This window comes from Rana temporaria, chromosome 5, assembly GCF_905171775.1.
Source record: "Rana temporaria chromosome 5, aRanTem1.1, whole genome shotgun sequence".
NCBI lineage: Eukaryota > Metazoa > Chordata > Amphibia > Anura > Ranidae > Rana > Rana temporaria.
The window spans coordinates 166,941,179-166,956,895 of record NC_053493.1 but is presented as its reverse complement, the minus strand read 5'-3'; the positions used below and the strand labels follow the sequence as shown (position 1 = coordinate 166,956,895).

General features: G+C 38.9%; 1 protein-coding gene across 1 annotated transcript in view; it reads right to left on the bottom strand.

Annotated features, from left to right (window-relative positions):
• Nucleotides 1–5,275: 5,275 nt before the first annotated feature.
• The window catches only part of ADCY1 (adenylate cyclase 1), a 536,332-nt gene continuing 525,890 nt past the window's right edge, over nucleotides 5,276–15,717 (bottom strand). The window contains exons 19-20 of the mRNA XM_040353333.1: nucleotides 13,056–13,180; nucleotides 5,276–6,715 (exon numbers count right to left, since the gene is read on the bottom strand). Of these exons, the coding sequence (XP_040209267.1) occupies nucleotides 6,380–6,715; nucleotides 13,056–13,180 (461 nt within the window). The 3' untranslated portion in view covers nucleotides 5,276–6,379. The remainder of the gene's footprint in view (nucleotides 6,716–13,055; nucleotides 13,181–15,717) is intronic.

The window sequence follows — 15,717 nt, the reverse complement described above, 5'->3', positions numbered from 1 at the left end:
GATACCCTCTGATCTCAATGCTTTTTTTTTATTTTTTATTTTTTTTACAGTAGCTGAGCAGAACCAAAGTTGCTTGAGGATCTGGAGACATTTTGCTTTTTTGTCTTGTCTGCTAGGGAATCAACAGCCCAATAAAGGAGTATTAAAGCTCTCTTACAGGTGCTGCTCAGCTTCGACACTGGAAGATCACTTATAACAGCTGTATCTAAGGCAGGAAATGAATCACTTTGGAATAAAGTCAGGCATATCTGAGCCATCCAGAATTGTTACCATAAAGCCATCTGGCCTGCTATGGCCATAGATGGTAAACCCTGGATTTATATTTAAAGTGTCATTAAACCCAAAAGTGTTATAAATGCTTTTGCATGTAATATTTATGCCAAGCATAATCCCTTAATCATAATTAAAATTTTTACATGTAAAACTGTAATAACCTGGTTGATCCTGCCTGTTTACCTTACGCTCTGTGTCCCCGTTGCAGCATCAAATCATTTTGATCTCCTGCTGCCACCTCACATTTTAGTGAACAGGTAAATCGTTCACTTCCTCTTTTCTCTCAGTCTCGGGAGCCCACATAACTACTGAGTCATATTTTTGGGAGTGTTCAGTGCCAATCTCCTCCCTCTCTCCTCCTCCATGTGTTTTTAGTAATTTGTGGGGTGGATCGAACATGATGATTGATGGAGGCATCCTATCCCTGTTAGTTTCCCCCACATAAAACACAATATACACAGGCTGGAACGGCATTGCCTACTGCTGTGATCAGCAGCAATTCCTCTAGCTCTAGATCAATCCCTGTAGACAGGTTAGGGACCCTTGTTCTAAAGAACAAAACATTTAAACAGATTGACCAATGGTAGTTTTAAAACAACCAGTCATATTGTAGCTAAAAGTATATATTTTATTCTGTGTCCCATATATACCTACAACAAAATTATGTTTCTGTTACAAAGCATGGCAAAGTTATTTACAGCTAAAATAAAGGCAGTTATATATAAAAAAAATTACATATTCTTTTAAAGTAACACTGAAAAAAGAACAAATGAAAAAAAAAATGAAAAAAATAAATAAATAGTTTACAAATAAAATGATTAAAACAAAACGGGAAAGGAATTAATTACATATAATCAGGTCTGGCTAAGATGAAGTGGTGTACCTTTTTTTAATTTATTGATGTTCAAACTATGTGCAGATCGAAGTCTTATCTGCACAAAAACACTACAACAAAATACATTGTAATCATTTAGTTATAGTGTAATAATGAATGATGCTTGCAATAACTTTGTACAGGCTTCATTCACAAAGGGGCTGCTGTTTGCACCCTTGAAACACAATGTGGGACAGCCATATCCCACCCGTTTCCAGCAGGTACAGCAGATAGATAGTCTGTAAATATTGCAAATTCAACTTACCTATGACATTTTATTTTGGTTTCTCAACCAAGTCCTTCATCTTACATTTATACCTAGAAAATACATGTTTTGTTTTGATGCCATTGCTTTTAGGTATAGCCAAATTAGCATCCTTACATTTTTTGCCTATTCTTTAAAGGCACTTTTTTCTGCATTCAGAAATTAAGAATCACTAATCCAGTCATCAGGTTTGTCCTTATTTTGTTTTAAGTATCTGGAATGTTATCTCTCCTGGGATTATAGTATAACTGAACTTAAAAAAAATGTTTTCACTGGCAATTTTTTAATCACATATAGATTATTCACTTTTGTACTGTCTTATATCCTTTTTAACAGAAATCACAAGTTTTTTTTATTGTTTACCTATACAACAATTCATGACTCCCAGATGTACAAATACAATGTACTATGCAGGATACTCTGCAGAACACAGTCTTTGGAGAACATGTGAGCACCATAAGACATTTAGAATTTTCTAAATTAACCAGCTTGTCTGTTTCCAGAAATGTCTGTGTTCAGTTTTTTTTATATGTCATAACAATAAACTCTTCATACAGCTACTTTGAGTGTAAAAATGTATGTTTTATTACAATTTATTCTGATGGCCTGCTACAAAGTGAATTTCAATCCAACTGAATTCCCAAGAGGAAGAATGATATTAAGAAATAAATTACATTAGGCTTAATTTATCCAGCATTGATTAATATTCCACACCAAGCAATATTATCAGATATGATAGCATCTATTAACGCTATGATATCTGGTTAAAGTTAATTGGTTAGGTTAAAAAAAAGACAGATATTTTTAGATCAACCATAAAACAAGCATGTTCAGAACCCTTAATCCCTAGCTGACCCAACAGCTAAGTGGATAGTGCTGTTGCCTTGCAGCACCATCCTCCCACCAGACTTTGAAACCCACCAGAGACACTGCCAGCTTGGAACTGTATGTTCTACCTGTGCTTAAAATGTAATTTTTGAAGGATATCAATAACCTATTTTAGGACAGTTCCCATCAGTGACAGTCATTAAACATGGTCCTTCCACCTTAAAAAAACATAAGTGTACATATTTTTGCAGGGAAAGGTTTTTTTTTTTTTTACAGGAGCCAGCAAAGCATGGCACCTGTGATCAGTAGGTTGCAGGTACAATGTCAGGCTTCTGCAGACTCTTCCTCCATCTCCCTGCCCATACAGAGGTATAGGCTTTTAGTTACTGAGCTGAAGGAAGTGGCAATGCACTCTGAGTGTGGTGATGACCACACTTGGGTTATATTGAAACCACAGTGGCAAACAGGCATTTTAGTTAATTCAAATCTTTGTAAATGAAAGGTGTGGCGCCGGACAATGGTGCCGACAATGGAGTTGGCCTTTAAGCCTGACATTCTAAAAAGCATATTGTATGGCATCAACATTTTAGTGAACTTAACTGGTATAACACCAACTTGATGATTAGTATTGAATGTATACGTTGGAATATGTGAATTTATGACCTTGTATCTGTTTAATTTCAATAAAAAAATCAATGTTTTTTTTTAAAGAAAAAGGGTGCCCACTCATCTGATGCGCTGACATCTCCAGGAAGAGAAACATTCTTTCTGATACTTTAATGGCTCTACTTCTCACCACTCAGTCTAAGCATGGTACATTCGTAAAACAAATGTTAATTTAGCATACAACATGTACAAAGACGTGTTGGCAGATAAACTCTGGCTTATGTTCAGCATATCAGGCCCATTGCTGCTTGACCCACTAAAGCAGCTATTTTCTTCTGACTGCTCTTCTGTAAAGACATTGGGTCCTGGTGCCTTCTGCATGTTTTGTAGACTATTAGAATGAATGTTAACATAATTTTCTATACAATATTTATGAAAATGAATAACATGTAATAAAGATAAAGACATTATTTTATACTGGGTAATTTTCTTGTATCCATGTGGCAACTAGGGACCAGAACAAGCCTGTTCACTATTTGGTGAACATAATTTTCCAGTTTACCCACCTGATCTTTCTGCTGATGAAGCCAGAAGCAGGGGTGGACTGACAACTCATGGGGCCCCCGGGCAATAGAAGATTATGGGGCCCCCGGGCTTACAGATGGCCACCACGCCAGGAGGCAGTGCATAGGCAGGGCAGCTAAAATCTCAGGATTTTCACATCAAAAGCATGTCGGTTTTGGACATATCAGGGACAGATGTAAAACAAAAGGATTTTTACATACTGTCCCTGGTTTTATTGAGCCTGGCAACACTGATGGGGCCCCCTAGTGGCATGGGGCCCTCGGGCAGTGCCCGAGAGTCCCAATGGTCAGTCCGCCACTGGCCACAAATCTGTCCTTTAGCCATGGGATTACTACTGACTCTAAAGAAGAGATTTCTGCCAGCTTGTTTTAAATTATAAACAAGCCAACAAAGCTGGCTGATGTCATTTATCGAATAAGGTCATGAGCATATTTGGTCAATTAAATTATCCAGATTCCATGGCACTGTTGTTTACATCCCAGCAGCATTAGGGAACTGTCATTTGTGATTTGAGAAGCAGCAGGACAGTATTGTGAGAAATGGATCATGTACATTGCTGGACGACATGTTCACGTTGGATTTATATTGTGGGCATTTGTTTGGGGGGATGAATATTTTAATCAAATACTTTTGGCATGGTGCCTGTTTTTTTTTCAATAGTTACATTTTTTGTCAATAAGTAATAAGGGGTAGATATCTGAGGACCTGCTTATTCTAAGAGGGATTGCAGACTTTGATATTACCCCTGATTCAGACCCCCACATCCACTTGGGGTATCGAATGTGTGGATGAGGACCTTGTCTATTAGTATTTTAAATACTAATACATCTGCCTAGTCCTATAGAATGTATTAACAAATTATCAAGTTCCATAAATTACATTATAGAACTATGTGTTTTGCAAGATAAACATTTAAGATAAAAATCATTATATGATTGTCACCAAATAATAACAATATACTTTATAAACTCTCATATTATCATACTCCACACTTTTGTGCTATTTTCTAATCAAAAATACTTAAATACTTATATTTATATAAAGGCTGCCATGGAATTTCACAAATATGGATTTCTTAGCCAGCAATAATACACTGGACATCATAGCAAAATTGTTTTATGTCTTTGGAAGCTCAGCAGTTGAAAGACAATAAAAATAAATACACACCCATATTAGCCCTAGTGTGTATGTATGACTGTGGTTTGGACAATAGACAATAACATCCTCTGTAAAGCAATATATTTTCAATATAAAAACATGTAAAATAAAAAACACCCACAAAATATATATTTAGAGAAAATGAGAAAGAGGCAGATGCAGAGAAAACATATTGTAGGTAGCATCATTTTGCCAATTTATTGCTGGTTGCCACCTTCTAAACGAAAATGGTTGTTTTTGCATGTTTATGTTTAGATGTGCCTTTTCTTAAATTATAATTTTGATATTTTCAGTAACCGACCCAAATTCTTTCACAATAGATGTGCTTCAGTAAGTACAGCATTGACAGAAATACCAGCTTTCTACAAATAACCATTCCTACAAATTAAGTTGTACTTGTCATCTCCAGGAAGTAAAACATTCCTGGACTACCAATATCTAGCATAGCAATTCATCAGGAACGATTTATGTGCAATCTCTGATTACTGCCTTAGAGTGACCTGCCTCCTAGTGATTGGCTGCATGCATTTATTTTACCATCCCTTGATTTTGAAAAATCATGCTCATATTCACCAAGTTACATCCATGTACAGTAAGCCACACCCCTTCTTAGGTTTGCTAATCAGTCGGTCCCATGCAAATAGAGTCACTTGGGGATGTCAATTGTTATATATATATATATATATATATATATATATATATAATCAGCCTACAAAAAAACTATTGTGTTTTCATAAGAGGTACTCTGAGAAAAAAATGTATCTTTTACATTTATGCAAAACAAACAGTAATTAATAACCGCTCCTTCTGGTTTAATAAGACGAGGATGACTTAACTGGAATTTCTTTGCAATCAAAATCATGCTGCACATGGAACTATGTGCAAAGTAAATTATGTTAATTACAATGTATGTATTCTTTTTACTATGAGTCACACTTAACCATGGGTTACACTGAAAAACCTTCAAAAACATTCCAAAAATTGTGCAGGTACCAGTGCTTGTAATATATTTAAATCACCTAAATAATAACAATACATAGTGTAAGTTTTTTTCAGTTATCTGTATAACCCCTGAGTCCAGTCTTTGTTTTCCTCATTTGCTGCTGTAGATATACAATAATATACTTCATGCAAAGATACAGGTTACATGCAAAAAGCATGAATTAATATATCTCTGAAATTGGTCTGTATCTGAACAATACCTTACAACTTCACCCAATGTGTGCAAAAATATCCAGTATTAAACATTTAAAGTGATCCAACTTTCAAATATTAGCACCTTCAAAAATGTTAACTCCTATCAAATCAAAATATGGAAGTCCTAGGAGAGTTGTACCAAAATTCAGCTACAAAAGCTGTGGATGTTTAAACATAAAGAGTACATTCAAGAAGGGAAGTTACTTATCCCATAAGACTGAATGTATCTACCAAAAAAAACTCACATGTTTGCTTTATTCTTTTGATAATATTTAAAATAAATAAGTACCTTAAATGAATGCATCCCGATATATACCTCAAATTGTTATTTTCAACAGACACACTCAATCCTATTATGCAATCTTTGAATTTGGTTTCTCAAATCCCATTAGAATTTGGAACACAACGGCTTGTTCCCTGAACACCTAACACAATTGTTAGCCCTTGGTTTTTCCATTCTTACAGTTCCCATAGTTCTCTTTGGTTGGATAAATTATCCTTGGTTTTGTGACTTCTCTTTATCCCTTATTTTCTTATTACAAGAACAGGCATTCAGCTCACTGTGGATGACGCAAAGAAGATTTTTTTTTGTTTCATGCCTCTTCAACTGCAGGCACAGAAGGAAGGTAATGAAGAGTCTGATTTGCATGAGATGTTGTAGCTTGAAGTGTACCCACAGTTGGGCTAGAAAGACTTGTTGCAGGTGTTACAGATGGACAACTTAAGCCCAACTTTGTTTGAATGTTCGATCTACCATAAGGGTACATTTTGCGTTCTAAGTTTAGAGATCGAGTTTGTGCATTTGATCCATCAACTTTTCCCTCAAGGAAGTACGTTAACATCTCCCCTTTGCCTTTAACACTGACTTTACCTCGGCAAACAAATTCATAATTGCATTTCTTTAATATTCGATAGACATCTTCAGTTACCTGGAAAGAAAAGTTACTTTTCAGTTTCCAAATATAAAATAAATAGACAAATTAGATAGATGCATACTTATTAAGGCTTAGTGATTGTCACTTTTGTTTCATAACCTTAGTTTAAGATATTTAAAATTGTTGTTATTTTTCTTTGTATATTTACAACAATAAATGGTCAAGCAGGAGCCCAAGTATGTGTGTGCATGTATGCGTGCAATGTTTATCAATGTTTTCACCCAAGTTTCACAAAACTTTCACTCAATATTTACACATTTTTCTAAATTAATCTAACAAGATATTGTATGAATATTGGTTTTAAAATTGTCGCCTCTGATGATATCCAAGTAGGATGAAACCTGTCAGGCTGGCCAATGCAAGCACGCTAAGAGCCGTGGAGTTTTTTTTATGTCATGATGTTCTTGTTTTACCTGTAAGTAGACTACAATAAACACTGTTTGGTTTATCTTTATGGGCTTTACTATTGTTACTTTTTTCTTCATACTGGGTAAACCTTGCTTATGTGAGTCTTGGAGGCTCTTCTGATAATGATGACTCTGGATATCCCCTTGATCTATCTATCTATCTATCTATCTATCTATCTATCTATCTATCTATCTATCTATCTATCTATCTATCTATCTATCTATCTATCTATCAAGTTTGGAGTGTTGCAAATGCCACGGACCCTCTGCATCATATGATTACATTGCCTGTTGTCATATCTTTCTGGTAAGCAGATTGAGAGCACGTTGGTGTGCCTTTTTTTTCTTCTGCACATTGAAGCTTGGTAGAGGTGTTATATCAGCTTTCATCTCATATGGACTCTTTCACATGGACTATCACATATGTATTTTTTCACTGAAGCGCTGCATTTTGGACTATAGCATACTTATTAAAGCTTAGTGATTGTTACTTTTGTTTCATAACCTTAGTTTAAGATATTTAAAAATGTTGGTATTTTTCTTTCAATTTTCTATAAAGTACAGTAAAAAAAGAAGTGCAACCCATTTTACAACAACAAATTATCAAGCAGGAGCCCAAGTATATGTGTGCAAGTGTGCGTGCAATGTTTATCAATGTTTTCACCCAAGTTTCACAAAACTTTCACTCAATATTTACACATTTTCCTAATTGAATCTAACATGATATTGTATGAATCTTGGTTTTAAAATTGTGTGAATCTTGTATGAAACCATTTAAAAATAGACCCCATAGTGTATATATATATATATATATATATATATATATATATACACACACACACACACACACACACACACACACACACACACACACACACACATACACACACTGCTCAAAAAAATTCAAGGAACACTATGAAAACATATCAGATCTCAATGGGAAAAAATCTCACGCTGGATATCTATACGGATATGGACTGGGTAATGTGTTAGGAATTGAAAGGTTGACACATCATTTGATGGAAATTAAAATTATCCACCTACAGAGGGCTGAATTCAAAGACACCCCGAAAATCAAAGTGAAAAAATTATGCAGCAAGTTAGTCCATTTTGCTTAAATTTCATTGCAACAACTCAAAATGGTCCTCAGTAGTTTGTATGGCCCCCAAGTGCTTGTATGCATGCCTGACAACATCAGGGCATGCGCCTAATGAGATGACGTATGGTATCCTGGGATGTTTCCTCCCAGCTCTGGACCAGAGCATCACTGAGCTCCTAAACAGACAGACAGGTGCAACCTGGCGGCACCGGATGGACCAAACAATAGGTTCCAGAGGTGTTCTTGGGGGCCATTCAATGGTATCAATGTCTTCATCCTCCAGGAACTGGCTGCATGCTCTCACCACATGAGGCCGGGCATTGTTGTGCACCAGGACCCACAGAACCAGCGTAGGGTCTGACAACGGGTCTAAGAATTTCATCCCGATACCTAATGGCAGTCAGGGTGCCATTGGGTAGCCTGTAGAGGTCTGTGCGTCCCACCATGTGTATGCCTCCCCAGACCATCACTGACCCACCACCAAACCAGTCATGCTGAACGATGTTACAGGCAGCATAAAGTTCTCCGCGGCTTCTCCAGACCCTTTCACGTCTGTCACATATGCCCAGGGTGAACCTGCTAATATCTGTGAAAAGCATGGGGCACCAGTGGTGGACCTGCCAATTCTGGTGTTCAATGGAAAATGACAATCAAGCTCCCACGTGTCCGGCAGTGAGCACAGAGCACACTAGAGGACGTCGGGCTCTCAGGCCACCCCCATGAAGTCTGTTTCTGATTGTTTGGTCAGAGATATTCACACCAGTGGCCTGCTGGAGGTCATTTTGTAGGGCTCTGGCAGTGCTCATCCTGTTCCTCCTTGCACAAAGGATATATCGGTCCTGCTGATGAGTCAAGGACCTTCTACAGCTCTCCTAGAGTAACTGCCTGTCTCCTGGAATCTCCTTCATGCTCTTGAGACTGTGCAGGGAAACACGGCAAACCTTTTGGCAATGACATGTATTGATGTGCCATCCTGGAGAAGTTGGACTGCCTGTGCAACCTTCATAAGGTCCAGGTATCGCCTTGTGCTACTAGTAGTGACACTGACCCTAGCCAAATGCAAAACTAGTGAAAAACAGAAAAGATGAGTAGGGAAAAAAAAATGTCAGACACATCCACCTGAAAAAACATTCCTGTTTTGGAGGTCGTCTCATTGTTGCCCATCTAGTGCACCTGTTGTTAATTTCAATTAACAGCAAAGCAGCTGAAACTGATTAACAACCCCTTCTGTATACACCCCTCCCCCCTGCTACTTAACTGACCAGATCAATATCCCAGGAGTTCTGATTCAAAAGTGTTCCTTTAATTTTTTTTGAGCAGTATATATATATATACACATTTTTTTAAATATTTTATTATATCTTTTCATGTGACAACACTGAAGAAATTACACTTTGCTACAATGTAAAGTAATAAGTGTACAGCTTGTATAACATTGTACATTGGCTGTTCCCTCAAAATAACACAACACACAGGCATTAGTGTCTAAACCGTTGGCATTAAAATTGAGCACACCCATAAGTGAAAATGTCCAAATTGGACCCAATTACCCATTTCCCCTTCCCTGGTGTCATGTGACGTGTTAGTGTTACAAGGTCTCAGGTGTGAATGGGGAGCAGGTGTGTTAAATGTAATGTTATCGCTCTCACTTTCTCATACTGATCACTGGAAGTGCTGCCAGCTTTGCTGCAGAGGTTAAAGGGGTGGTGGGTCAGCCTGTCAGTGCTCAATCTCACCTAATATGTATCTAGGTGCTGCGGTCTGATGAGACCAAGATAAACTTATTTGGTTCAGATGGTGTCAAGCGTGTGTGAGGAGTACAAAGACAAGTGTGTCTTGCCTACAGTCAAGCATGGTGGTGGGAGTGTGAAAGTCTGGGGCTGCATGAGTGCTGCTGGCACTAGGGAGCTACAGTTCATTGAGGGAACCATGAATGGCAACATGTACTGTGACATACTGAAGCAGAGCATGATCCCCTCCCTTTGGAAACTGGGCCACAGGGCAGTATTCCAACATGATGTTAAAAAATGGGGTTGGGACTTTATATGAGGCATGTGGTTTAGGTCACCACAGGCCTCCATCCCTGTAAGGATAAAATATGGACGGTTGGGACTTTAAATGAGATGCGATTAGCAATATGCGATTAAGTATACATATGGAAATGTAAAAAATTCTTACCATAAGGACCAGGCTCAAAAATACCAAACCAAAGAAGCACAAAACCAAATTAATCTGTCTAACTGTATGTGATTAAAACAGAGGTTCAGTTGCAGTCATTTGCAAATGTCTGGGAAGCTGCAGGCCACGTCACGGCACTCTGTGTAACTGCAGTCCTAACTGTGATTTTTAAGGCCTCCAAAGGAGGAACCCAGGTGTGCTAATTATTAGACAGGGAGCAGAAGGCAACATAGAACCGCCCCTATCTATGGTTGGTCTGGCAAATGAGAGCACTGAAAAAACAAAATACAAAAAACAGGGGTGAAACCAAAACATGCCTACCAAGCCAAAATACCACCAAACTGGGTGCGAACCACATCAAACTGGGTCAGCTAGTCAAAAAACGACAATGCATAAATTAACTTGTTGGTGGCAGATCTGTGGAGGCAATGTGTGACACTCCTGAAATCGCATCTCCATCCCTGGTTAATGTTAAAAAATGGGGTTGGGACTTTATATGAGGCATGTGGTTTAGGTCACCACAGGCCTCCATCCCTGTAAGGATAAAATATGGACGGTTGGGACTTTAAATGAGATGCGATTAGCAATATGCGATTAAGTATACATATGGAAATGTAAAAAATTCTTACCATAAGGACCAGGCTCAAAAATACCAAACCAAAGAAGCACAAAACCAAATTAATCTGTCTAACTGTATGTGATTAAAACAGAGGTTCAGTTGCAGTCATTTGCAAATGTCTGGGAAGCTGCAGGCCACGTCACGGCACTCTGTGTAACTGCAGTCCTAACTGTGATTTTTAAGGCCTCCAAAGGAGGAACCCAGGTGTGCTAATTATTAGACAGGGAGCAGAAGGCAACATAGAACCGCCCCTATCTATGGTTGGTCTGGCAAATGAGAGCACTGAAAAAACAAAATACAAAAAACAGGGGTGAAACCAAAACATGCCTACCAAGCCAAAATACCACCAAACTGGGTGCGGACCACATCAAACTGGGTCAGCTAGTCAAAAAACGACAATGCATAAATTAACTTGTTGGTGGCAGATCTGTGGAGGCAATGTGTGACACTCCTGAAATCGCATCTCCATCCCTGGTTAATGTTAAAAAATGGGGTTGGGACTTTATATGAGGCATGTGGTTTAGGTCACCACAGGCCTCCATCCCTGTAAGGATAAAATATGGACGGTTGGGACTTTAAATGAGATGCGATTAGCAATATGCGATTAAGTATACATATGGAAATGTAAAAAATTCTTACCATAAGGACCAGGCTCAAAAATACCAAACCAAAGAAGCACAAAACCAAATTAATCTGTCTAACTGTATGTGATTAAAACAGAGGTTCAGTTGCAGTCATTTGCAAATGTCTGGGAAGCTGCAGGCCACGTCACGGCACTCTGTGTAACTGCAGTCCTAACATGATAACCCCCCCAACATGATAACCCCCCCCCCCAAACACACCTCCAAGACAACCACTGCCTTGCTAAAGAAGCTGAGGGTAAAGGTAATCGACTGGCCAAGCATGTCTCCAGACCTAAACCCTATTGAGCATCTGTGGGGCATCCTCAAATTGAAGTTGGAGGAGTGCAAGGTCTCCAACATCCACCAGCTCCGTGATTTTATCATGGAGGAGTGGAAGAGGACTCCAGTAGCAACCTGTGAAGCTCTGGTGAACTCCATGCCCAAGAGGGTTAAGACAGTGCTGGAAAATAATAATGTCCACACAAAATATTGATTATTTGGACATTTTCCCTTAGGGGTGTACTCACTTTTGTTGCCAGCGGTTTAGACATTAATGGCTGTGTGTTGAGTTATTTTGAGGGGACAGCAAATTTACACTCACTAGTTAACGTTGTAGCAAAGTGTAATTTCCTCAGTGTTGTCACATGAAAAGATGTAATAAAATATTTACAAAAATGTGAGGGGTGTACTTATTTTGTGAGATCCTGTGTGTGTATATATATATATATATATATATACACACACACACATACAAATATATATATATACACACACACAGAGGCGATTCAGTTCGCATGTGCCGCGCTATATAAGTTTTTCATTCATTCATTCATTCACACACACACATACTGTATACACACACATGCAAACATTCTGGGGCCCCTGGTTGACACTCTATTTTGTAATGTGGGCTAAATTTCTCTTTATTATGTATTTTAAAAATTCTGTTGTTTATTAGAAACAAAAATGTGTAAGCAAAAACCTATATTGATCTATAGAAAGGATGGGAAGCTTAGCCTACTCTCTACACCAATAAAGGGTATCCAATCCTCTTTGAAATGCTCAAATTTGTAACATATTTACTTTATTTTTCTTATTTTTGCTGTATGATGAAGTAGAATAGCTAAATCAATCATAATTCAAGAGGACACTGAAAGGGGTTCTTTGTTATTGTGCATAACAGGTCCAACATTTGAAAACCACAAGCATAAAACACTTGTTTTAACAAGCGTTACATAGAGTCTACAATTCAAGGTATAAATGTGTTAATTCATAATTAAACTAGATAATACATTTTAGTTATTTTTGTGGAAATCATTGCTAATTTAACTTTGTTATATTGGCATAACATGTGGTAGAATCTAACAGACCAATAGTCAGAGCAAAAACAATAACAAAAATAAATTACCTGGACTTTTCCCTGCACCCCAGTACTATCCATTCTACTGGCAACATTAACTGTGTTGCCCCAGATGTCATACTGAGGGCGTCGGGCACCAATAACTCCTGCAACAACAGGTCCAACATTTATTCCTGAAAACAATTAAAGAACAAAAGTTAGTCTTTGGGAAATTGTCTTTCCATATAACCTTTAAAACTTCAAAAGAGAATCTCTCTGCCCATTCCTAGGGGACAAAGAATTAATACTATCAAGCTGTAGTGTAGTTAACCAGTGAACTACTCCTCCTGACTGTGCCTAGGCCTCCAGCCCTCACACCAGAAGTATTATACCTGTCAGCAGGAGATAGTGGGTGGACAGTGCTCAATCGGTTAAGTCTAATGGTGAATGTCAATCAATAAGACCATGGAGTGATGAATATAAGAACAAATGTTTATTGTCTGAGATACACAACAAAGTTTTAATACAAATTCCAAAATTATTTAGATAAAAGAGCTTATGATACCCCAAAAGATGCTCGGAGACGCACAGTTTCCGAGCGTCTCTGAATGTCTCTGAGTGGTCTCCGAGCATCTGAGTGGTCTTCAAGCATCTCTTCAAGCATGCTCGTACTCCAAAGTATTACTGTAAACCCTATAAAGCAGAGATATATGAAATTAGCGGACCTCCAGCTGTTACAAAACTACAAGTCCCATCATGCCTCTGCCTCTGGGTGTCATGCTTGTGGCTGTCAGAGTCTTGCTATGCCTCATGGGAATTGTAGTTCTGCAACAGCTGGAGGTCCGCTAATTGCATATCCCTGCTATGAAGCATGGTCCAATTTTCTCCAGTGGGGCAAAAATAAATTCCTTTTTGATTTGTCAGAAGGCAATCGGATATTCCCTGAATCAACAATCTCTGATGTTATTACTTAAAAAATTATATAATATAACCTAAAAGTGAATAACTTCACACCAAGTTTACTATGTGGACCACTTATGTATTTATTTGGGATGATCATATCACCTCTTCTCAAAAGAGATACATTCAGGTCAGCTAATCTTTCCTCATAGTTGAGGTCCTCCATGCCTCCTATCAGTTTGGCTGTCCTCTGCATTTTCTTCTTCTTCAACTTTTTCTTCATTCCCCAAAATCTTTTTTGTGAATTGGTGCACAAAATGTAACTGCATATTCCAGATGAGGTCTTACTACTGATTTGTACAGGGCAGCATGATTTCTCTTTATCTCTCTGGAGTCTATACCTCTTAATACAAGAAAGTATTTAGCTTGCTTTAGAGCAGTGGTTCTCAACCCTCCCAGTGCCGTGACCCCTTGATAACCTTTCACAAATTGTGGGGACCCCTAACAGTAAAATTATTATCATATTGTGGAACCCGTACTACAGTGGTGTCTCGCTGCAGTGACACCTATGCTGAAATCAGGCGATAGGGTCTCCTTCTGCCCATCCCACTTCACTTTCCTCACCAGTCAGCTGACTTCTAGTCTCTGCCCCCCAGCCATGCTGTGAACTGAATATGCGGCTGCAAAGAGGCTGAGTGGGCAGCTGCGGGCTCTAGGAACAGCCTGTCACGGAAGGTCCCCGCATCCAGACCGAATGCTTCCGTCATGTACCGCTTTCATCAGTCTGAACATAGATACTCGATTTTAGCTGCCTTGAAACACACAACGAGACGAGACTTGTATGTGTGCTAAGTATGGAGTCTTTAATAGGACCAACGACACAATTTTATATACAGCAAAGAGGAGGTGACAGAACAATAATCAACATGAGCTAATTATCTAATCTTCTAGCCAGACAGGATACCAGACGTCCCGGCTCCTCACTATCTGCTGTACTATACACAATTTCTTAAGCGTAAACACAGGACATCTTCACACACACAATAGAGGCAATTAGCACAGAGGATAGAGAGATAGCTGGAGGTGACAACAATAACATCCAGCAGTATGAAAGAGTCACATCTACAATTAACCCGTTGAGTTCAGAATCAACAACCTTAAAATAGTCCTACAGATCTTGGAATATATGTGGATAATAATTACATAATAATCCCATCTCATTGTAGTCCAAGATATCATTCTTCAGGCATCCTATGCCCCTAGTGGTCATAGGATGATTTTAGACATAAGAAGGTCTGAGTCTGTGACATTTCTCCCCCATCAAAAGTCGACTAACAAGGTCCCAGACCTCCACCTGGTCTGGACATGCGTTAGTCGGACAAAGTGAACTCACATAGTCTGTCCGCATGACCTCCAATCTTGGCTGCAAGGAGTAGTTGACACCAGTAGGTGTGGGGCAGAGGTCATTGACTCTTGACTCTCTGTCCGGCTGCCAGCGCTTTAGCTGGGTGGTTTTTAACATTCCAAGGCTTGGTCTGCTGCTGGGCCGAGGGGCCGACCGCCCCAGCTTCCTGAAGCTGTAGAGATAATGTAGGTGCTAGGCAGGGGCCAGCGGCACTCTTCCCTTTTGCCAACACTTCTACTGGGGACTCCACATCATCCGCTCCAGCTAACCATTGGGGAAGGAGGCTGGATTCCTCCACACCCAATCTGTGTAGCTGCCATTGGGGAGGTGAGCTGGCTGCTTCCTTTTCCGTTCCCTCATATGGCTGCTGGGACAACATGTCTGTGGTACTGTCTCCCAGATGCACAGATCTTTGCTGGGGAGGAA